Source organism: Simochromis diagramma, unplaced genomic scaffold (genome assembly GCF_900408965.1).
Source record: "Simochromis diagramma unplaced genomic scaffold, fSimDia1.1 OVJJ01000685.1, whole genome shotgun sequence".
NCBI lineage: Eukaryota > Metazoa > Chordata > Actinopteri > Cichliformes > Cichlidae > Simochromis > Simochromis diagramma.
Window position 1 is genome coordinate 7,844,528 of NW_024387477.1, and position 22,749 is coordinate 7,867,276.

General features: G+C 41.1%; 2 protein-coding genes across 2 annotated transcripts; both read left to right on the plus strand.

The window, feature by feature from the left end:
* The first annotated feature begins 660 nt into the window (after positions 1-660).
* LOC120723970 (serine/threonine-protein kinase pim-2-like) lies at positions 661-4,127 on the plus strand. The gene is made up of 7 exons (XM_040015844.1): positions 661-764; positions 868-1,029; positions 1,250-1,344; positions 1,436-1,483; positions 1,651-1,872; positions 2,426-2,612; positions 2,711-4,127. Exons 4-7 carry the CDS (start codon positions 1,481-1,483, stop codon positions 3,013-3,015), a joined length of 717 nt encoding a protein of 238 aa, XP_039871778.1. The 5' UTR covers positions 661-764; positions 868-1,029; positions 1,250-1,344; positions 1,436-1,480; the 3' UTR covers positions 3,016-4,127.
* Positions 4,128-4,415: 288 nt separating this feature from the next.
* rhogd (ras homolog gene family, member Gd) lies at positions 4,416-8,159 on the plus strand. Its single transcript, XM_040015843.1, has 2 exons — positions 4,416-4,543; positions 5,160-8,159. Exon 2 carries the CDS (start codon positions 5,189-5,191, stop codon positions 5,762-5,764), a length of 576 nt encoding a protein of 191 aa, XP_039871777.1. The 5' UTR covers positions 4,416-4,543; positions 5,160-5,188; the 3' UTR covers positions 5,765-8,159.
* Positions 8,160-22,749: the final 14,590 nt, after the last annotated feature.

Sequence of the window (22,749 nt, forward strand, 5' to 3'; positions counted from 1 at the left end):
AAAGTGCAATATGGGCATATTTTCGGGTCTATTTTTAGAATGAGAGGCCTATATTGGAAAAGTTTGGTCAAGAGTGATAATGTGAAAGTGAATCATTGTTTGCCTCTATGTTCTGTCCCAGACTCGCTACTTCTCCTGGGTGTAGCTACACAAACCTGCTCTTTAATCATTTGCCAACCAACTTTCTTTATAAAAACACTTTAGAAAACATCAATCACTGGCCAAAGTGCTGAACATAGAAATAAAAATACATCAGGATAAAATCAAAAAAAAAAATCTGACATATGGAATCAAAAGAAACCAAAAATAACAAGGTGACACAAGACAGTGAAATATTTGACTTGATATTCTGTAGCCACAGAGACAGGATTAGCATAAATTAGAAGTTTAGATTTCTATGGTGTCATCACAGCATTATTTAAAGAGGGCATATCATAGTTCCAACTAGACAACTTGCAAAAGCCAAAATGTCAACAGTGAGTTTACTGCAAAGAGAAAATATCTGAAGAAATGTCAAAATGTCTTTTAAATCTTGGCCAACTGTTACTGCTCCACGTGCTGTGAGTGGTGGTAATAATCTAGGTGGGATAAGTCTACCTGCTTGATTTTTTTTGTTTACATTAACATCAACATCACATTAACAAACTGATATTTTTTTCAAACCGCAGAAGGCCACACTGAGCCCTGGTTCTTCAGAATAGAAGACAGGAAGCCAGATGGACAATTCATAAGCAGCACGAGGAAAGACTGCACTGAGGACAAGTGTAAGTAAGACATTCAGAGATATTTACTTTTGTTTTATTGTTATTGATCAGCTCTGAGCCCCTGTGTAGAGTTCAGAGGTCTAATTGCTTTTCGTTTTTGCAGCTGCTTTCACAAAGAAGAGTGGCAAACATAAATCTAGCCACAATGAAACTGAGGAGCCACTCAATGAAAAGAGCAAAACATCTAGCTCAAAGGAGGAGTCCAGCCGCTCCATTTACAAGACTGATGTCCCCTTACCCAGCACATACAACAGTCATAGGCTAGGTAAGAATATGTTGAAATCCCATATGCAATGACAGAGCCCCTTTCCAGCTAGTAAAAGGGCTGTTTTCCTCAAAAACTCTCCAAGCTTAGCTGGTATTCATCTGATAATTAGTAGGGACATTCTAACAAAGCCTGTATAAATGTGTAGATAAACTAAGCCAATGTTGGCTGTTTTCCATGCAATAATCAAGACCCCCATGTCTGTTTTGTGTCTCTGTAGAGGACTTTGGATCAAAATATGAAGAGCTGGATCTGCTGGGTGGAGGAGGTTACGGGACTGTCTACTTTGGAAAACACAAAGAAGACAATGTCCGAGTATGACTTGTTATATGTGTAGCTCACAGTTCTTCTAGTAAATCCTGTGCACTGTGTGCTTTTTCTAAACCACATTTTCTCTGTAATGCAGGTTGTTATAAAACATGTTTTTCAGAATCGTGTCGACCGCCTACCAATGGTAAGTGATGTTTGTCCTTTCCCTTGACACTTTTGCTTTTTGTTTTGGAAAGTTTGTGTTGAGAAACACGAATATTTCACAGCATGTCAAGAAAATGTCCTGCCTGAACACATGGCGCATATTATTCATTGTTTGAACACTGACCTAAATTTTCTCTGGTTCTAAAGCTTCTTAATGGTAAAATGACCAAAGTTCCCGTGGAAGTGGCATTGCTGATGAAAGTTGGGGCAGGACCACAGAATACAAGCAGCAATGTTACCCCAGTACTACTGGAGTGGTTAGACTCAGTAAACGAACTTATTATGGTCTTTGAAAGACAGAAAAAAACCATCGATTTGGATGTGTATCTGCAATGCAGAAACAGGTTTCTCCATGCGAGTGAGATTAAGGTAAGTGAGTGGTAGGAAGGAAATACAGTATCTCACAAAAGTGAATACACCCCTCACATTTTTGTAAGTATTTTGTTCTATCTTTTCATGGGACAACATTGAAGATATGACACTTTCATGAAATATAAACAGTGTACAGCTTGTAAAACAGTGTAAATTTGGTGTCCCCTCTAAATAACTCAATGTACAGCCATTAATGTCTAAACCACTTGCAACAAAAGTGAGAACACCCCTTCAGATATTGGGCCACAGGGCAGTACTCCAACATGATAACAACCCCAAAACACTCCCAAAAAGACCAGTGCCTTGCTAAATAAACTGAGGGTAAAGGTACTTGACTGGCCAACCATGTTTCCAGACTTAAATCGTATTGAGCATCTGTAGGGCAAATGGAAGGTGGAGGAGCGCAAGGTCTCTTACATCCACCGGCTCCCTGATGTCATCATCAGAGTGGACGAGGGGTCTACTAACTTTTGTGAGATAATATATATAGCAATCTTTCATGGATAATGCAAAGCTTGTGGCTTGAACATACCTTTCTTTTCTTTGTCAGAATATAATGAGAAAGCTGGTAGATGCAGCTATTGAGATGCATTCCAGGGGTGTATTTCATCGGGACATTAAGGCAAACAACATTGTGATTGAAGTATCAGCTGATCTTTCAACGTATCGACAAGTGAAATACATTGATTTTGGCTGTGGAGCCACTTTTACTCCAGAAGCAGTCACTCGAAGAAGTGGTAGGTTATCAGTCCCAGTGTTCAAATGTTCTGGACTGTCCATGCATCTTGTGTCCATGTGAATTCCTCACCATTATTAATATTTCTCTGGATTTCAGAGATAACTCTGGACTTGTATGAATCCAACGCGAATACAGCAGACTGCATCACAGTTTTGCAGCTAGGCACTGTGATGGATAAGCTGTTGCACTACATCCTCCCAGACACCTCCACCAAATCGAAATCTAGGACACGTAGCGACATTTCAGACGGTAAGCTGGATGTTGATTCCCCAACCTGTTGCAATTTGTGTTTGAAGGGAAAATGTTGTTTTCTGGTTTATCTTTGCCTTTGTCTGTATCGATCATCCACATGTAAATTTACAGGAACACAAAAATGTGACACCTCTATTTTATTTCTGTAAAGACTGCAAGGATTTTCTGTCAGGTTCTCTGAACCAGATCCATAAAGACCGCCTAACCCTGGAGGAACTTAAAAATCATCCTTGGCCCAACTGACGTCTCTACTCTGACAAATACAGGGTCATGGAGCAGAAGCTCCAACAGAGAAGTATTTATTAAAATTAAATAACCATGTTGTAATTCTGTGCATTTCATTACCAGAATAAACTGATTCACAAGCAAATTATTTGATTCCTTGGATTAGCCTTTAACCCTTGGGGTACATTTTCCTATACCATCATATGTTTCTGAGGTTTACAGTTCTTTGTGGATCAAACCAGCTAAATTCTACAGTTTATAAGCACATATATGTATGTTGTATTTTCTTTTGTGTTAATACAATTTATTAACAAATAAAAGCATAGATGCAATACAAGATACAATTCAAAATGTATAAAACAATAACATAAAAAATAAACATCTCAAACTGTGTTGAAAGTCAAAAAGAAGAGGCTGGTCTTGAGAGCGGAATAAAAAAATGGGCAGTGAAGAAGCCCGGTAACGAATTCCACAATTCACCACGATGAGAGGAAAGCATTGGTAACCGTTCCTCTCCAGGAGGACTAAGAAAATGTTTGACTAAAGCGTGAACAACATAATCACAATAATTTGATTCCTTTTATCACTGAGCCACATTACATATACAATCATATTGCTATCTTTGCGATTTACTGTTCTTTGTGTATTATGCCAGCTACATTCTACAATTTATAGCCACAATGCCAATGCATCCCTGTGTATAGCAATTTAACCCCCTCTACTCTCTGTCCCACATTGGCTTAACTTCTGTATGCTTACATAGATGTCACATCCTGCATTAAGTTAAATATGTGAACACTGCTGCTTCCCCTGTGGGATAGGCTCCAGCCCCCCTTCCACAAGCCTGAATTTGATAAGGAGAAGAAAACAGATGGATGGAATATTAAATAGACACATTTTAAGAAAGAGGTTCTCTAATGTGAATATTAACTAGAATAAACAGACCACATTAAGCACTTATGTTTCCATTTAGGTTTTTAATTATTATTATTATTATTATTATTATTATTATTATTATTATTATTATTATTGCATTAATGAGATATACTACAGCATATTTTAAAGGAGGGATAGTTTAGCACTTGAAAAGTTGACTTAGCATTTAGTTACTATGTCAAATATTGGTAATGTAGTCAAATAAAACTGTTAGAAAAGTGTCCTAAAAATACACAATTTAAGTAAAAAGTGATTTGGTTAATGTGAGTGTACAACTCACCTCGTCTTGTTCTTACTTTTCTCTTTGGCTCCGCATATTTTTCGGCTACATGAGTGCAACGTCATGACAATAGCTTTACACCGCCATCTAGTGTTATGCAAACGACTGACTCAAAATAGAACTACAATTACCAGCTTGCATTACTTCCCTACGTCGGTTTTTACGTGACAGACAGCTCCCCGGATGCGGCTGTGATTGACTATACCAGGCAAAAAGAGATCGAAAGCCAAGTGGCGGTAAGTCATGAAAACCGTTATATTTCTTTCGTACAGCCCGAAACTACTTCTGAAGTATATACAAAAATTGAGCAGGAATTTTGAGAAGCTGGTGGGGCAATAACTGGTCCTAAACATATCTTTTTGAGAAAGTGACTTGTAAATCAAGTTTCAGCTTGTTTGCTAACTAGCTAGCTCACTAGCCACCAAATTCGCTAGTTCCTTAGCTCGATGCTAGTAAGAGAGTAGCTATATGCTAGGGGAACGCCTAGTATTAAAAGTGAACAGCAGTAAAGTGTAAACAACCGGTAAAAAAATGCCTCTTGTTTTCCATTCACACCCCGGCCTCTCCTGGACAACAACTTTTATAAAGTTTGTTAATTAGGGAGCATCTGGAATTGGACCGTACCTATGTAACGGTGATGAACGCTACGTCGATTAGTTAACGACGGGGACAGTTAGCTCAGTTGCTAACTGGGTGAAAAGCTGTACTGCTAATAAAACGGATATCTTGTGTTATGATCCCTTCACCGGTTAACGATCATGCAGGGAATGAAATTGCATGTTTATCACTACACAGTATGTGTATGTGTTGCTGTTAGCAGTTATTCAGGTGTTTTTCCCCCCCTGTTGCCAGGTGCTGCAGCCCCAGTGGTCGTAGGCAGGATGCAGACCATAAAGTGTGTGGTGGTGGGTGACGGGGCAGTGGGTAAAACCTGCCTGCTCATCTCTTATACAACCAATGCCTTTCCCGAAGAGTACATTCCCACAGTGTTTGACAACTACAGCGCTCAGATGAGTGTGGATGGCCGCACTGTCAGCCTCAACCTGTGGGACACGGCAGGCCAAGAGGAGTATGACCGCTTGCGCACTCTGTCCTATCCCCAAACCAATGTGTTCATTATATGCTTTTCCATCGGCAGCCCCTCCTCACACGCCAATGTCAGGCACAAGTGGCACCCTGAGGTGTCTCACCACTGCCCAAATGTGCCCATCCTGCTGGTAGGCACCAAGAAGGACCTAAGAAGTGACGCAGAAACGGTGAAGAAGTTAAAGGAGCAGGGCCTGGTCCCTACAACCCAGCAGCAGGGCAATGCCCTGGCCAAGCAGATTGGGGCTGTTAAATACATGGAGTGTTCTGCACTGCTGCAGGATGGGGTCAAGGAGGTGTTTTCTGAAGCTGTGAGGGCAGTGTTGTATCCAGTCACGAAAAAGAAAAAAGAAAAGTGTGTGCTTTTGTAATGAATGGTTCCCAGATTTGGACTGTGGAGAGGGGATGGTGGAGATCCACGGATGCAAAGGGAAGGCTGAGGAACAAAGGTCACCAATCGGCTGTCTCCGTATCACCTCTGGCAGTTTTTGGCTCCTCTGTTACTCCTTTCTTCCTTCTTCATCGCCAGGAGGATCTCGCCGTGTTGCCATCATCACCAAAGTGACCATGCCTTAATGAGAGCGACTGACCGTTTCTCCTCTATTTTTCTTGCATTTTAACTTTTGATATTTACACGTTTCATTTTACATCTGTTCTACATTTTTAGCTTCTCTGCTTTGCCTTATAAAATGCTGATAATGGTTGCCACAAGCCATAATAACATCTAAACCAACAAACCAACCAAGCTACCCTGTTTGACTGGAGAGAAGAGATCTGCCTTTGTTCAGGTGGAGAACTAATGACTACCTCAAATTCTCACCTAGGTTGCATCTCATGAGTCTCAAGCAAGGTTACCATCAAGATGCTTTGACTTTGACTATTTAGACGTAATGAACAGCCGAGTAGAAGGTGAACAAGTTTTAATTTCAAGCAGCTTGAGCCCAGACATGGTTTGATGACTCCTGGGGAAATGCCAGTAGCCCTTAAACCAAATGCACAGATTAAAGGTTAAATTCCCTTATTACAATTCCCTTGTGCTCAGTCTGGTGTGTTAGAGCTGTTGGCAGGCTGCCCCTTCAGCCTCTCGCACTGCTCTTTCACTTCTCCACACGGAAGAACCAGTAGGTCTTTGAAGATAAGCCAGACCCATTAAAAGCAGCACACCATTTGTCCTCTTCAGTAATGGAGGAGCAGGTGTAATAAAGACTCAGCCAAATTAACTGATGCTGGTACAGGAGTTTTGGAGCTGACGCAGTCAGGTTGTCGTGAAGCTTCTCTGTTTACTTATTAACTGTTGAAGCTCACACCGAGTGCCATTTAAAAACATGCCTAAGAATTTCTCTCTGATAGGGTGGTGGTCAAGGAGGCTGTATTTTGTCTAATTATAGTGAATTTACTCTGTAAATGATTTTTTTTTTCCTTAAATGTTTTTTAACCTACAAGTACGGCCAAAGGTAAATGTTTTTGTAATAGTCTGTTTATTTGATCAGTAAGAGGTATGTGTGTTGTAGTTAATATTTCAATTTGATAAACCAGAACTCCATATTTCTTTTCAGTTTCATTATTGTCTTCCACTGAAATTCATCAATTATGACACCGCTTAACTGAATCAGTAAAGCAATATGTTTTAACTGGCTTACGTTGGCTATATACTTGTAATTCGCTATTGTCTTGGTTTCATCATAGAAGAACTGTGATGGCTCCCTTTTTAATCATGTAATAGAAGTTTTTGTACAATATGAAAGGAGCCTTTATTTTTTTTGGTTAGGTGCCTTATCTAAATCAAAGACAATAGCAGTCTTCTTCGTCAAACCCAAAGCTTCTCATCGTAGCTCTGAAAGTGCCACAAGACGTTTAAGCACAGGTCCCACCCAACTCAAGAGTTTTATTTTTGTGAATTTTCAGAAGCCCTCTGCCTTACTTCCTGCCAGTAAATACACTCATCTTGCAGACTTTTTTTTTTTTTTAAAGACACAGGTGCTAAACTGACATCTTGTGCAGCAAGTCTTTGCATTTGTGAAACGAAGCTCTTGAGTTCCACACTTCTTAACAGATTGCGGTTCCCTGCATTGCATGGTGGAATAAGGCACAAGCGGAACTTGCACATATGGTTAGCAAAAAGGTGTGTAGGTGGAACGTGCTTCGTCACATCTGAAGATTTTTATACTTTTTTGTAAAATAGTTTTTGTAATGACTAGCTGCTCTTTTTATTTTTTATTTTTTGCTTACAGCTGGCAGCAAATATAGAAACCCTTTTTTACTATAGTTATTTTCATGTACACCTTTGAGCGGGTATATAATAAGTCAGCCTAGATTGTGGCCGGTGTAAAGTCTAGAATAACTGAAGTGCAAACCGAGCAAGAGGTTTTTGTGATAACAGTGATGCGGTTTGACATCTGCCAGAAGATGTGTGAACATTTCCCAGATAGGTTTGTGGAGAGTTGAATGTAAGTGCACGTTATGTTAAAAACTGTCATCTGTGGTGAGTTCGTTTTTTTTTTTTCTTTCCATGTCCCAAATTCACTTAGATGATGCTGTTAAAGTGGAACATACACCTGTGGGCTCTGTGTCTGTGTCCTGGAGCTGTATGCTACCGTGTGCGTGGTACTACGCTTTTACACTGGGAACTTGATTTGTAGAAATCTGTAATTGTTTTATAAATAACAAAAGCATATTTGTATAAATGAACTAACAGTGAAATGATTTTTTAAATTATGCCAAATAAAACGGTGGTTTAAACCATTTAATTTTTTTTTCTTAAACCCATGACTGTCTTCCTCTGATTTGGTTCCTTGCTGTTTTGCTGTAGCATTGCATGCAATCAGTGCAGATCTTTGCAGCTAGAGGGATGTAATGCAAGAAGAAACTCGCGCTGAAGTGCAGAACAAACTAGAGTAACACATTTACACATGCTTACAGCTCAGGAAACCACATTATGTTCCTGTAGCACACATACTGTAATGCTGTCTTTCATGTTAATGTTACAGTTACAGAGTCCAAACACTAGATGGACACAGCCCTCCAGCTCAGTTGCTTATTATCCAGAATGAGCACTAGTCTTCAAAGATTGTTTTTTCTTTCTTTTCTCCCCCCCCTCTTCTGTACATTTGAAGTTAATGGTCTATACCATCTGGTTTCCAGGCCATCATTCAACTTAGCCGACACACACAAGTTCAATCAGTTTCTGGGGTTTAAGAATTCAGTGCGCTCCTTACTCTGAAAAATTCCTTTGACCTTTATGGTTGGTGGATGTGACAAATGACGGATGTGTTAAACGCTACCAAAGGCTTGTTACAGCATCACTGCAGCAGCATTTGGAGCCCGTTTCCTCTGTGGTCTGTCTACAAGTGCTTTACAAGGCAGACTGTGCTGAATGTATGTTTACAGCTTGTGTAAGTTGTGTTCTGTTAGTAAACTCCCAATATGAACCTTAAAGGCAAAAATAATGCCTGGAGGCCATGAATGAGCAAATATGATGATGAAGGATGGGCATGTTTCTTTCTGCAACATGCAGGCAGATTATTAAAACATGGGTGGGTTATGGTGATCCACTGTAAACCGAGTGGACTGCAAAAGGACTGATTTGAGCCTCCTCATAGCTCTCTATATATAAACGAGGTAGCTGACTTCACTGCTGATAAATTCACTGGAATTTAAAGTTATTCAAAGCTGGATTAAAAACATCTGAGTGGTGTTGTCAAAAAAATCAAGACCTTGAAATCAAAGCTTCAGACTTATTAACAGTTAGCTGCAGTGGGCATGACTTTTCAGGGTGAAGCCCCAAATTTGTGTGCTGGATTAATCATTGAGTGAGAAAGTGAATAAAAGAACGCAAACATGAGCACTACCAAAATTTTAAAATGTTGAATTTATGATCTATGTGTTTGGAGACTCTAGCTGCAGTGCAATTGGCTGAAAAGTTATAGTGTACAATGTTATGGAAGTTCAGAAACAGCTGACGCGTATTTTGCTGCCCTAGTGCATTCTGGGAGTCGTTTCTTACCACCAGCTTCATTCACACTATGCACCAATCAGTTGAAAATAACACTTTATTGTTTAATAGTCCAAAATTAATATGAATATTTCCAATCTCTTTTTATGAAATGAGTTTACAGTCTGTTGTAAATAAGGTGAGTGTAGTTTTCTTTTTTGCGTGCTGCGCAGTCAGAAAACCGTTTGAACGCAGGAGCAGAAGGTGAGATTTTTCTATTCCATCTCTGCCTGTTTGATAGAAATGTGCAGCTGAGGGTGAGCCAACCAACTGATATCCACTCTGTGAATCATCAGTGTGTAGCGAGTGGGAGTGATGGCCCCCGTCGGGACCTTGATCTCAGCTCCGTCTATCGGCCCTCAATCTCCCCTGTTCCTTTCCTCCCTCACACTGTCCGTTTGATGATGTTCTGACTAAAGCCAAAAGGGCCGAGCAGCACTATTCAGTCAAGGAACTTGGGAGATTCCTCCTCTTCTCCTTGTCTAAAGATGAAAAAGCAAAAAGCCTTGATCTAACAGACAGCCTGCAGCTACAGCGAGACTGAGAAAGCTGCAGTTCTGCATTCAAATCAAACTGTTCCAGCAGAAGGGGAGGCAGAATGAGATTGCAAAGGAACACAGAGGGGAGTGAAGGCCGATGGCTGTGTTCGCAACAAAACAGGGCTCAGAGCGGAGGAGAAGGAGTGCTGTGTCAGTTATGGAACGATGGCAGCTGTACAGTAAATAACACCTGAAAACTGGAGGTTGCGGACAAACTGCTCAAGTGGGGGATTTCTGGGAGAAATGAAGGAGCAAGATAACCTGAATTTTTCTACCATAATGAAGCGCTGTCAGTTTCAGAATAATTGTTGACAGCAGAAGATGGATAACACACAACCAGCAGCTGGTTATCTTAGCACAAAATGAAGAACAGTATCAGGGGTAACAAAATTGACTCATCAGCACTTTTGAATCTCTGGTACTGCAGAATTAATGGGGCCCAGTTAAATTCAATTTTGTGGGTTTTTCTTCTGGAGATTTTAAGTGTTTTCAGTTCAGGTACAGTCCCATTTTACTAAGCCACTTAACATCATACGCTTAGATTTCAGGCATGAAGCGAGCAGCATCAGAAGATGTGTTTGTTGTCATGTGGTTTCACTATGTTTCTAAAGTCTAGATATCCCCTCTCAGCTAAATATGACACCACAAAACAAAAATAGAAACAGCTATGAGGCGAAAGATGAAGATGAAAAATGCCAGAGTCTGCAAAGGAATGAGTGACGTCTATGTAAATTCGCTGGCCACTTTATTAGGTACAAGGTTGGATATGATGACATCACGCAGTTGGTGCAGATTTGTCAGCTGCACATCCACGATGTGAATCTCCCGTTCCACCACATCCCAGAGGTGCTCTGTTGGATTGAGATGTGGTGACTGTGGTTCTTGTTTTGAGCAGGTATTATTAGACGGGTACCCTGCAGTCATAAAGGGGTGGAAGTAGATAATAGGTAGATAATGATGCTCAGGTAGGCCTCGGTGTTTAAATTAGACTCAGTTGAGCGGAAAGCATACTAATAGAATATCCTCCAAGCTACCATCTACCGGAACCAAATTCCCTGTATGTGTCTGCACATATACTTGGCCAATAAACACGAATCTGATTCTGATTCTGATTCTGATTACTCCGCCAGCAGCATGAATTGTTTATACAAGGCAGGATGGATCCATGCTTTCATGTTGCTTGCTCCAGACCAGGTAACAGTCTTCTGTGACCCTGTGTGAACTGTAGCCTTGGTTTCTTGTTCTTAGTTGACAGGAATGGCCTTTGGTATGGTCTTTTGCTGCTGTTTGCCATCTGCTATTGCCTTCCTATCAGCTCGTAGCAGTCTGGCCATTTTCCTCCATCATAACCAGAACTGCCCCTTACTGGATATTGTCTCTTATTAAAAGTCATTCTCAATAAAGCCTAGAAATTGGGGTGTTAGTGTTTCTGCCCATCTGGCATGAACAACCATGCCATGTTCAAAGTCACTTTAATCACCTTACTTCCTCATTTTGATTCTTATTTTAAATTTCAGCAGGTTGTCTATGAGCCTAAATGCCCTGAGATGCTTCCATTTAATTGGCTCATTAGATATTTGCATAAAGGAGCAGTTAATAAAGTGGTCAGTGAGTGTATATAACACGCCGAAGAGATTTTGAGGTAAACTTTATTTTTAGCATACAGACGTGACACTGATACTGACATTCTCAGGTAACAGTCAGCAACAAAACAAATAAGCATGTTTTCCAGCAAATTTGAACTATTTCTTTTAACATGCAGTTCATTTTTATTTATTTATTTTTTAAATCAGTGTTCCTCGCAACTCAGAACGAGCTTAAATGAAGGCCTGCAGGCGCTGAGCTCTTTTGAGAGCATAAAAAGAGGCACGAGCAGAGGAGCAGAACAGAGGAAAGAAAAGAATAGACACCCAGGTCTATTCAAGTATTAATTATGTTGGTTTGCAGCTTAGAGGTTGAGAACTAACTGCATGTGAATTGCTAAAGTAACAGCCTGGGAACAGAAAGTCCTCAAGTGCTCTCCTCACTTTTTTTTTTTTTTTTTTTTTTGCTCAGACTGCTCTTCTGGGGAGGCTTCCGCTAAAAACAAGCCAAGGTTAAAACTGTGCTGATTACATGTCCCGTGTAATGCGGCTGCCTATTGTTGATGTGCAAACCCTCTAAATCCACAAGAGGCTGTTCACACGCTGTCATTCACTGATGTCTGTATCACCACAGTGGGGAGAGGTGCCAGAGCAAGTCAACGCCGACACTTTTCCGTGGCACGCTCACACCGCTGCAGGGTTAGACCGATGAGGCGAGAAAAGGGGGGAGGGAAAAAAAGAGGGAAAATTGTTGCGGACATGCTGTGGTTAGATGAAAGTGAACGAAATCATTGAGCTTCTTTCTTCAGATTGGATGGCTCTTGTGACTGACCACAGACGGGGAGCCTTTTGCCCTATCCAATTACCAGCTATAACTTTGGTTTTGTGCTCTGTCTGAGCTGTCATAACACAAAGATGACAAGACAGCATGAAACCGAGCACTCAAGTCTAAACAAGGCATATTTCCACATTCCTCCATTTTTTTTCTCCCTTTTGTCCTTTCCATGCTTCTGTTTATGCTTTCTGGTGAGCATCACTGTTAGCTATCCACATGATCTGTCTGCAAGAGAGCAGAACCTTTTCACAAGCTTGTCAATTCAGTCAGCAAGCAAAAGGTCACAGCAATATACTGAACCGGACCCAAACGCTGTCAGCTCTGAATTCTGCAAACTTCATCCCCTTGAGCTCGCAGTGCATGGCGTAGTTACGGCAACAAGACACTGTTCCTGTCTGGTGGGCTGCTTATGCTTCATTGCAACATGTATTTCAGCCATTAAGAGAGAGCTGGTGGTGCTGTGGCCTCCATGTGCGTCCTGTTCTGCTTTGGTTGCTGCTCTCCTGCAGCGTTGCTTTGATCTCACTCCTCTCGTCTTTCGGGAGCAGATTTCACTGTTCTGCTCACATCAAGGTAGACTGTGTGACTTAACCAGGTGGAAAATGCTTTCTACAGGAGAAGGGAGCCAGTTTTCATCCTATCTGAACTCACTTTTCTTTCCCTTTTCTGCGGTTACAAGCAGACACACTCTTTACTATGGACTTTTGCTTGTTGAAATGCACATCTATCTATCTACCTGTCTATCTACCACTGATTTGTTTTTATATCTGTTGTGGTTTTGTTGCTGTTGACGATGACATTGTTACAGGACTTTGAAGCTTAACAGTTTGAGCATTAATCCAATTGTCTTTAGTCTCTTTTGAGGGAAAGGGGATTGGGCTTACTGTCCGGCTAACTGTGCATGCGCATGTATGTTTGTATCGGAGATGTTTATGAGTTACTGAAAGGTCAGCCTCTGTAGTTGAGCCTCTTCTGGACAGGGACTTCACCACTGACGCAGACACTGTTATACTTGGCCCTCAACACATAAACCTCCTGGTCTGATGCTGATGAAATGTGGAAGCTGGACTTATGAAAGATGATGTGCTGGTTTAAAAAGCTGTTTCCTCACAAAGAGTAATGTCTGATTTTAGGCTCTTTGTGCTGAGAAACAGCAGTTAGTGCTTCATCTGTGACTATCATTAGTGTCTGCTTAAGCTGCAATTATGTAGCCAGCAAGAACTAATTCTGACCAAAAAATACTACTTTCCCATGGGTAGCATCTCCTCCAAAGTAAGCATGGAGACGTTTCTCCCAACTTCTCCCTCCTTTGTTCTGTGTCCCTCAGCCCCTGTCTCTTTTTCTCTCTCTGATGGCTCCACAGAAGAATGTGTACATTTACTGCTGGAACTACTCAATGTTTGTCTCTTGTCCTGATTTTCAACTTGGAAACCCAGCGGATCCAGACATGGTTTGATGGATATTTTTATCCTTGTTATTAGAATCAGATTCATACTTTGAGAGTTTTCATTCAAGCCACTGCCAAATACCTGCTAAAATCATATAGCTAATAGAGCTCTTGGCCTTGAACATTTTTTCAAGAGGATTAGGACTGAAATAGAAAAGAAGTCCCTAAAGTGCAAAGAAATTAAAAAAAATAAATAGAAATTGATTCCAGTTTAATTTCAACTGGGTTAAATCCATCTGCCAATAAAAACCATGTCACATAAATACACTTGAATGAAGCTTGAGACCGTAAATGAGCACCAGACTGTTTACACTTGAATTCAGTTTTTAAGCACTGACATGCGTGACTGATGTAGCTTTCAAACAGCAATGAATTGTTTTGGTGGTCACGAAACTGAAACCAAAACTGTTGTTACAAATCTAAAGTCACTCTGAAAAAGCAGTCCTAGAATGCAATAAGTTGTGCACATGCTTTTGCCAATATGGTGTCAATATATGTTTTTTGCTAGGTGCCAGTTTAGCTCACAGTTTGAGTAGGTGACCATATGCTGCAAGGCGAAATGCAGCGGCCTGGGTTTGCCTCCGACCTGAGGCAATCCCTGCTTTCCTGACTAATCTTCACCGTTAATCAAATAAATAAAGACGAAGAGCCTTGTTTTCTGAATAAAGACCACATTTTCCACTCATACATCCCACATATTGATTACACATATGGATCTGAAATCTATTTTAAAAAAATCTCATTTCAGTTTTATTTATATAGCACATATTCACAACAACAGTCAGTTCAAGCCTCTTTATATTATAAGATAAAGACTATAGAATATTAGAAAGAAATCTCAACATACAGCCTGCCCCCTATGAGCAAGCACTTGGTGACAGTGGGAAGGAAAAACTCCCTTTCAACAGGAAGAAAACTCCATCGGAACCAGGCTCAGTCTCAGGGAGGGGCAGACATCTGCCCTGCCTTGTTGGGGGGTTAGAGCAGAGAGAGGCAGGAAAAAGGCCAACTGTAACAAAGAATAAAAAAACAAAATCATTTTTATTGCTTCCTACATAGTGGTACATAATCTATTAAATTTACTGGTGTGGTATATAGACTCAAAATACAGACATACAGAAAATATAATGGTACACGACTCCTTCAGGGTTTGAATCTATATAGCTAGCTAAAGCTCAAGCTGTGTGTGTATGTCTTCTGCTTGCAGGAGGCTGTGTGTAGACAGTTTATGTTTGAGCTCCTGATGGATGGTTTGCTTTTGTAATGTTGTACGAAGCGAGAATGACAGCTTTCTCTGTGACCATGGAGACAGGTCAGAAATTAGCCGGTTCACTGGTTACGGTAGTCAGCGGGCTGACACTTAGATTCTTGCATCCTGAAGAGCATAACTGATTAGGAGAGGAGAAGGAGAGACAAATGAAAACACAATCATCACAGATCTTGTCTTGTGTGTTTACATTTTTGGTCGCCATATGCTACCCCCCTCCCCCAATACTTGGATGAAACTACCAGTTTATCACACCCAAATGATATCTTCTTCCTCTAAGCTGAAGTCTGCTTGGCTCAGTGTGAGAGATGTCTCTTCCAGATGTGGGTTAGGCTGCTTAGCGGTGTGGATTTAGGCTCCCCCAATGGCTTGGTAAGCAAGCTGTGTGCAGTAATTGAAGCTGGCCCCCCGAGGACTCTGTACTAATCGCTAATAAGGTCTACCTCCTTCCCAACACTGCCCAGTAGAGTGTGTTTGACCCCTGCCTGCATTTTTTTAGTTGCTCCTGTAATAAAGGTCAATATTGGCTACTTGCACACAATCAAACACATATAGTGTTCACTAAGCCATCTCAAATGTGCACAATCTTGCAGTACAGGCAACCAGAGGATTTTCTAAACCACACGCAAACACACAGGACCACAGTGCTCACCGTGTGATGGAATTTAAGTCAAGAATCGTGCATTAAACATTTTCTCGGACACAGACATGCTCTTTGTGCATGCGTCACTGCACCCAGAGGTATACGCAGACACAAGGTCAGTCACATATTCTCCCTTTAAGAGTTTCTGCAGTGGCCTCCGGGGGTTATTTTTTTTTCCCACAGTTTTAATTTCACAGCTGAAGAGAGAAGACAACTCTGTCTATTTGGCACAAAGCAGATTGGTAAATGAACAAGATTTGTACTGAATAAAACATCCAGTGAGAATCCCTGATGCCCACAGCACTGAGCTGAATGTAAGCCTCAGAAGTAAAAAGAAGATCAAGAGGGGAATCTATTAAGACTGTTTAAGTTGATTTTATACCCTGTAAGACATGGATACTGTGCCCTCTGCTCTTATGTTCTCTAAAAAGTATTATACATATACTGTATATATACATAAAGAAATTTCTGAACTTCAGAAGCAGGTCTTTATAGATATTTGGAGGATTTGAACAGTTTCGTGATATTAGTTGGATGACGAGCAAGTTGTGCAATAACGATCTCCAGCCAATCAGAAACAGTCACGGTGCCGATATCTTGTCTGACTACCCCCCCCCCCCCCCGACCTTAAGAAAAGAGGTTAATGCAACAATTTTTTATTTCTATTTAAGAAAGCACATTCATCTTATATAAAGAAGTGTATTGATGACCTATTTTTGCCAGACAGCAATATTGTCCATTAGATTTTTAATCTGATTTAGCAAAATGTGCTTAACACGGTGCCGAGAAGTGCTGTTGCTCCCGCGAGGGCAAATCTTAAAGCAAAAACAAAGAATTTTATTTTATGTTCATCAGTGACATCCCACTGGGTTTTCAGAAAACACAATATTGAAATTAATTAGCAGGAGTCATAACATATTCACACATATATATATATATATATATATATATATATATATATGAATACAAGGTATTGCTCAGTGTTCTTGTATTCTTCTCCACGAGTGTTTCAGCCTGCAGGGCCCAACATCCTCTGTCATATTCCCCTGCACTGACAGAGATGACTGTAATTATATTCTCAGTGTTGATTCTCTTCAATACCAAAATAGATTTGTGATTCACCAGCCCACGCGGTGTCCGCACATGCACAGACATGCACTCCAAACACACACACACATTCAGCGTGTGGAGGCGCACAACAGCTACGTGCACACCTCTCTAGTAATCAGCTCTGATGGAACACAATTAATATCCAATTCCACCAACCTTTGTTTTCAGCTGTGGATCTAGAACAAAATAAAGGGCTCTGGGGGGGAATGATTCATGAAAACTGATATTTAGTGTGGTGACATTGTCTGCTTGAGGATAGGCATGGACTAGAGAGCCCAGGTCTGAATTGGCTTTGTGGAGGGGAAATGACATTGTCTGGGTGAAGGGTAAAATGAAGAGCATGCAAAAGCTTAAATAGAATGCCTTTGGTTGTTTTTATTAGGATACGAGAGGTCTTTAAGATGCTGGAGGCCTCATGTTCTGAGAAACAGATCCAATCTTAAGCTTGGCGTCTGGCTCTAGATGATACACTAGTGGAGAGCTAGATGATTTACTCCCCTTGCTACTTTTCAATCAATAGCAAAAGCAGCAGGGAAGGGTATTTTGTCTTGTCTCTGTTTCCTCTTTAAATCAGACTTACTATGCAGGAAAGGAAGACAACCCATTCACCCTTTATCTTGCTCGAAGGACAAGCTGTGGAAATGCCTCAAGGCAAACTATGTGCTCGGCACACTCTCCTGCTGGGCTGCCTCAGAGATAAACTATGTCTTTTTAACTTGCAGTGGAGTTATGTGTGTGTCAGTATATTTGGTCACTGTGGTTAGACATCAAGATCGAGTGGTTTGTGGGTAAAGGACCACAACTTGTTTAAAAAGCCCTCACAGGCTTTATGGACAGAAAACCAGGAGGTCTGCATGTCTAAAAGAGTGCAGAAACTGCCTCAAAGTTGCAAATCTTTGGATGTTAATTAGCAGTCCTCTGTTATAGCTGTGCTACTGGCACAGCCTGAGAGTGCCGTGAAATGCTGTACAGACATTCGTGATTTGCACACGATGACTCATACTGTCTTGGCTGAATCAAATCAATTCAACAATCAGTTCCCCTTGTACCATAAATATATTAATAGGAGCTAGATACTGGATTACAAGATGCCACCTAAATCTTTTTAATGAAAGCTGCTCAGTGATGCATAACCTTTACCAAATGAAAGGAAATGCAACACCACCCACCGTGAGAGTAAGTTTGCAAACTGTCAGAGTAACAGAGAATTATCTGTGCCTTTTTACTCAGTTACACAAGCTGAAACCTCGAATTACTGTAACATGTTACTAACTAATGTCTTAATGCAGATTTTATTTTAAAAGTATATTGCAATTTGATGCTACTGCTAATTTCCATGCCTTATCCCCTATTGAGCTTGTCCATACAGAATATGTAGTTAAAATCGATGTTTTTCATTCTCATAAAGTTACAATTCACCAAAGAAAGCTACAATAAAAAGTAGAGAAGTCAAAGTAGACATTAAAATGCTATTTTGAATAATAATAGCAAGTACATCATCCACCCATTCATTTTTGTAACCACTTTTTATTTAAGTGTCATTCACTGCTCTGCCGCTCTGTTTTGCCTTTAGCCAACTCTTAACCTTCACTGTGAAAGCTTCAACATGTATTCAACACATGACAGTCCATTATAACAAGTACAGATTGTCCACATTTAGATCTGCATTGTGATATTTTACAGCAGACAGCCATCATACTCCCAGTCACTCTGTTACTGTCTTGAAGCACATGGGGACTTTGGCCTGTGGAAGAAGCAGGTTGAATGTGTGTGTGTGTAAAAGTACTCGCCATACATTGCAAATTTCCAGAGGTCACATTCAGAAAAGTTTTCACGGCCTCAGGTCGGTGAACCCTGCTCAGAGGTCTGCTCAGAGGTCTGCTCAGAGTGGCAGAGGTAAATTTTAGTATGTTTCAAAATGAGCATATAGACTGTTCGGTTCATTTAGCAGTGCGGTATTGTCTCTGTTTGTAACACGAGTCCAGTTTCCAGTCTGTGCCCGTGCTGCCTCTTTGCCTCTCTGATGCATTTCTAGGGTTGCAAAAATAGAAGGGAGTGGGCACATAGTTATGGGTCACATCTTGTAATTTCTGGTGGGATTTTGGCTGGGTTGTGTTCATATGAATTCTGTGGGCACTGTGTTTTCCAGGCAGCTGCTGCCACACATGTGGCTTTTCCCCAAGTGACTGCATCAGATGATAAATATCTCATCTAGTGCAATCAACTCAGCGCTGAAGCACACAATCAGCTTCCTCAGTCCATACTTTAGCCAGTGGGTTAAGTAGAGCTGCACAGCACTCCCAGAATGGTTGCAGACATTTAGTCTTATTCAACCAGGTCATATGCATAATGATGCCTATTCTGGAGCAAAGATTTAATGTGGCATAATATTTCAGTAGAAGTGTTGCAGCTCACATTTTTTACACTTTTCAGCCTCTGGGTCTTACATTTTAGGCGGTAATTTTGGTGTTTCAGCATCTTAAAGGGGATTATTTTAGACAACTTAAAGAAAAGCAAAGATGAACTTAACAAGACTTTTGTCTTGTTTAACCGTCAGCACTTCTGCTCTCCTTCCCTATATCTGTCTGCCTTAACATTCCTTTTTTTTTTTTTTTTACTGTCCTCCTCTTACCTTCCCCTTTTGCTACAGAGATGAATGGCCACAGATGAGGATGGAAGCGGCTGCCTGATGGGGGAGCGTGAGTGAGCCATCACTCTTGTAATGAGGTGCTGGGACAGAAACTCAGATCAGTGGGAGTGGTAGTGGGTAGGTTGGAATGGAGTGACGGGTAATAAGGAGTGATCAGTCCATGAAAGGTCAGACTGGAAGTCAGGCAAGATGAGGAAGAGAACAAACACCCTAGTGTTAGTGGGAAACAGAAATAGCTGCTAGGGGCTTGGTTACAGTTCGAGGTCAGCTTGTGGAGGTGTGTTTCGATGTGTTTATGTGTGCCTAGGGGGGTGGCCAGGAACCCCTCCCAGGAAAGAAGCTAAGGGTGCAAGTGATTGGCTATTGTATGAATATGTCAAGGTTTTCAGTACCTGCTGCGACGGGAAGGGTAATGAGAGCAGATCTAGTGTGGAGGTGTTTGTTTAGGGGGCACCAGGAAGTATCTAATTAATGCCATCCCAGGGGCCGTGGTGAGGCCTGACCTTCTGTTCAAAGCCTCCAACGCCTCCCCCTGCCTAGGCTGCCATCAATAAGGCTTGAATTATTGATAGGAGGAGAAGCAGGAGAAAACGGAGAGGGATTTGGGATTTCTTCACTGGATGTATGTGTGTGCGCGCCTGTTGTCATTTCCACGCGCGAAAGCATCCGAGCTCACAGGAAGTTGAACGATCTATAAAGGGACAGTTAGATGAGACTAACCCCAAGGGTGGACGTCTCTCAGGGCTACAGGGAGAGAGCATCCTAAATAACATGTATTCTTGAGAGAGTGGGGTTAAAGGTGATGGGAGACAGAAGGCAGGAGGTAGAGGAAAGCAACAGGAGAGTCATGAGTACGACAAGACTTGCATCTTGATTGGAAGCGGAAAGAGACAGGGAGAGGTAAATGTAGAGGAAATGAAGAGTGAAAGAAGGGAAAAGAGGCATGATTTGTACTATTATCAAGGAATGTGCTTATGTGAAATGCAGCACATCGCGCTGAGACGCAGCGGGGGGATGGACAGGGAGGGGGTGGCGGAGGGAGTGCTGTGACTCCTAAATCAGGCTGATGCTTTTCCCAAATGCTCCACTGTTATTTTGCTGCAGCTGGGGCTCGCTCACAGGAAACAGATGGAGGTAATAAAGCCAGGAGCTGGGTGGACGCTGCAATCCCACTGGGCTATCTCTGAGCAGGCACACTCCATTCTGGCCTTGACACACATAAAACCCAGTGAGGATTGAGTAGGGCATGAATGGCTGGCGGGCAAGGTGACCAGCAGGGCAGGGATTCAATATAGGGGAAGCAGGGTGTGTTTAAGACTTAAGGTTTGCGAATAATTCTCAAATGGACTCCAGAAGTAAGGTCTTAAATATCAGCAGTGAAGTAGAGAACACTGATTTGGAACATGGTCCAGGGTGGTGGACAATAAGTCAGTACACAGCACATGATAAATCTCACACCATATGCTAACTTTACTATGAGGTCTTTGAGAAGTCAAAGAATCTGGCCAAGAAATAGCTCGCCACTTCCTATTTTTGCATTTTGCAGTTTGTGTACAAATAAGACAAACGAGATCTTCAGTCATATTAAAAAGAAAGTTTTCACTGGACTCTACTGTTCCTTGAAAATGCTAAGAACATCCCATAACTCAGTAGCTTATAGAACCACCTTTATTGTGCTGATATGCCGTTGTTGTTGCCAAATGTGGTGTTGTGCATTATGGTCACATTTCTTCAGTTTGGTCTGTACATTGTTTCAGAAGTCTTGTTCATGTTCTTTTTATAAAGAAGAGCCTTCCTCCTGCTAACCCTTCCATATAAGCCTTACTTGTTCAGTCGTTTTACTGTCATGATCTTTAACAAACAGAGGCCTGTAGAGCCCATGGTGTAGCTCTTAAGTTTTTTGCACTTTCTCTGAGCATTGCTGTCCAGCTCCTGAGAAGATTTGTAATTGTTGTGAATGTTTTTCACTAAGTTACATCAAGAGTTGCATCTCTAAGGTCATTGCTGATCTCTTTCCTCCTTGGCAATGCGTTGAAACACACCTGAATGCTCTAGCTGATATAAATTCAGCTTTTATAGAGGTGCTCCTGCTTGGTGAGGGTCATTTAATCAAGTATATTGGATTAGCATCACCTGGCTGCTACTTATGTGCTTAATTCCTAAAGAACAATAGCACTAAGAATATGCTTATGTGTTTTTTCACAACACCTTCCTTTTCACAGGACTGTATACTCTGAATTTAAGTGTACAAGTGCTGAGAAGTCGATGTTTTTATCCTCTGATAGAGACTTGTTGGCCTTCCCTTGATATCTATAGTTTTTATCAGCCAAATGTACTCAAATCCTACAAACACCTTTAAAATTAATTAAAGCAGTGGGTTGATTTGATAAGTCAGATGTTTCAAATAATTGGAGGTGACTGCATGGAGTTATTGGTCCCATACAGTCAAGAAATAGTCTAGTATGTGTACTGTAAAATGATGACTTGTCATTTGCTTCAGTTTTTGTTTGTGGTGTATCGATACAAACCACATATTACCTTGCTGCTGCTGGCTCACGTTGCTCTGCCAGCATCAATGCATCTTGGGATTGATTCTAAACATCCACGGAAGGTGTGTGTGTGTGTGTGTGTGTGTGTGTGTGTGTGTGTGTGTGTGTGTGTGTGTGTGTGTGTGTGGGAGAGAGAAAGAGAGAAAGAGAGAGGCATGAGATTAGTTTGTTCATTGTTCCTGTGCTTGGAGACACACACACACACACACAAATCCACACTCTCAAAAAATGTACAAAAAGACACCCTTGTTGCTTTTCATTCTTTCAGCATCATCTTGCCAATATAACACCCACTGAGGCACCGTCCCCACGTGGTAAATATAAGATTATTAACTAAACATATGAAACTGACATTAAAATGTTTTTAATTGTTCAATTTGACCAGCTGCCTCAAAATACTTGTTTCTATCTGTTTCCCTGTCGTGGCATGTGTGTGTTTAAATGAACATTAACTCACCCACTGACACTCTGTATATTTGCTAGTATTACGCAAATGGCAAGCAAGTGGGTTGTGAGTTTTCAAAAGACGATATGCACCAAGCAAACTACACTTTGTGCTGGAGAAGATTAATCACTCCTTTTATGTGGTGCATCGGCAGTACATTTAGATGAATATATCAGATTACTGATATCATTTAGATTAGATGAGATTCAACTGTGCTGTCAGTGCACATAAGACAGGTGTTGAGATAACAAAATACAGTTTACAATCTAAGATGAAGTGCAAGGAGAAGAGAGATGT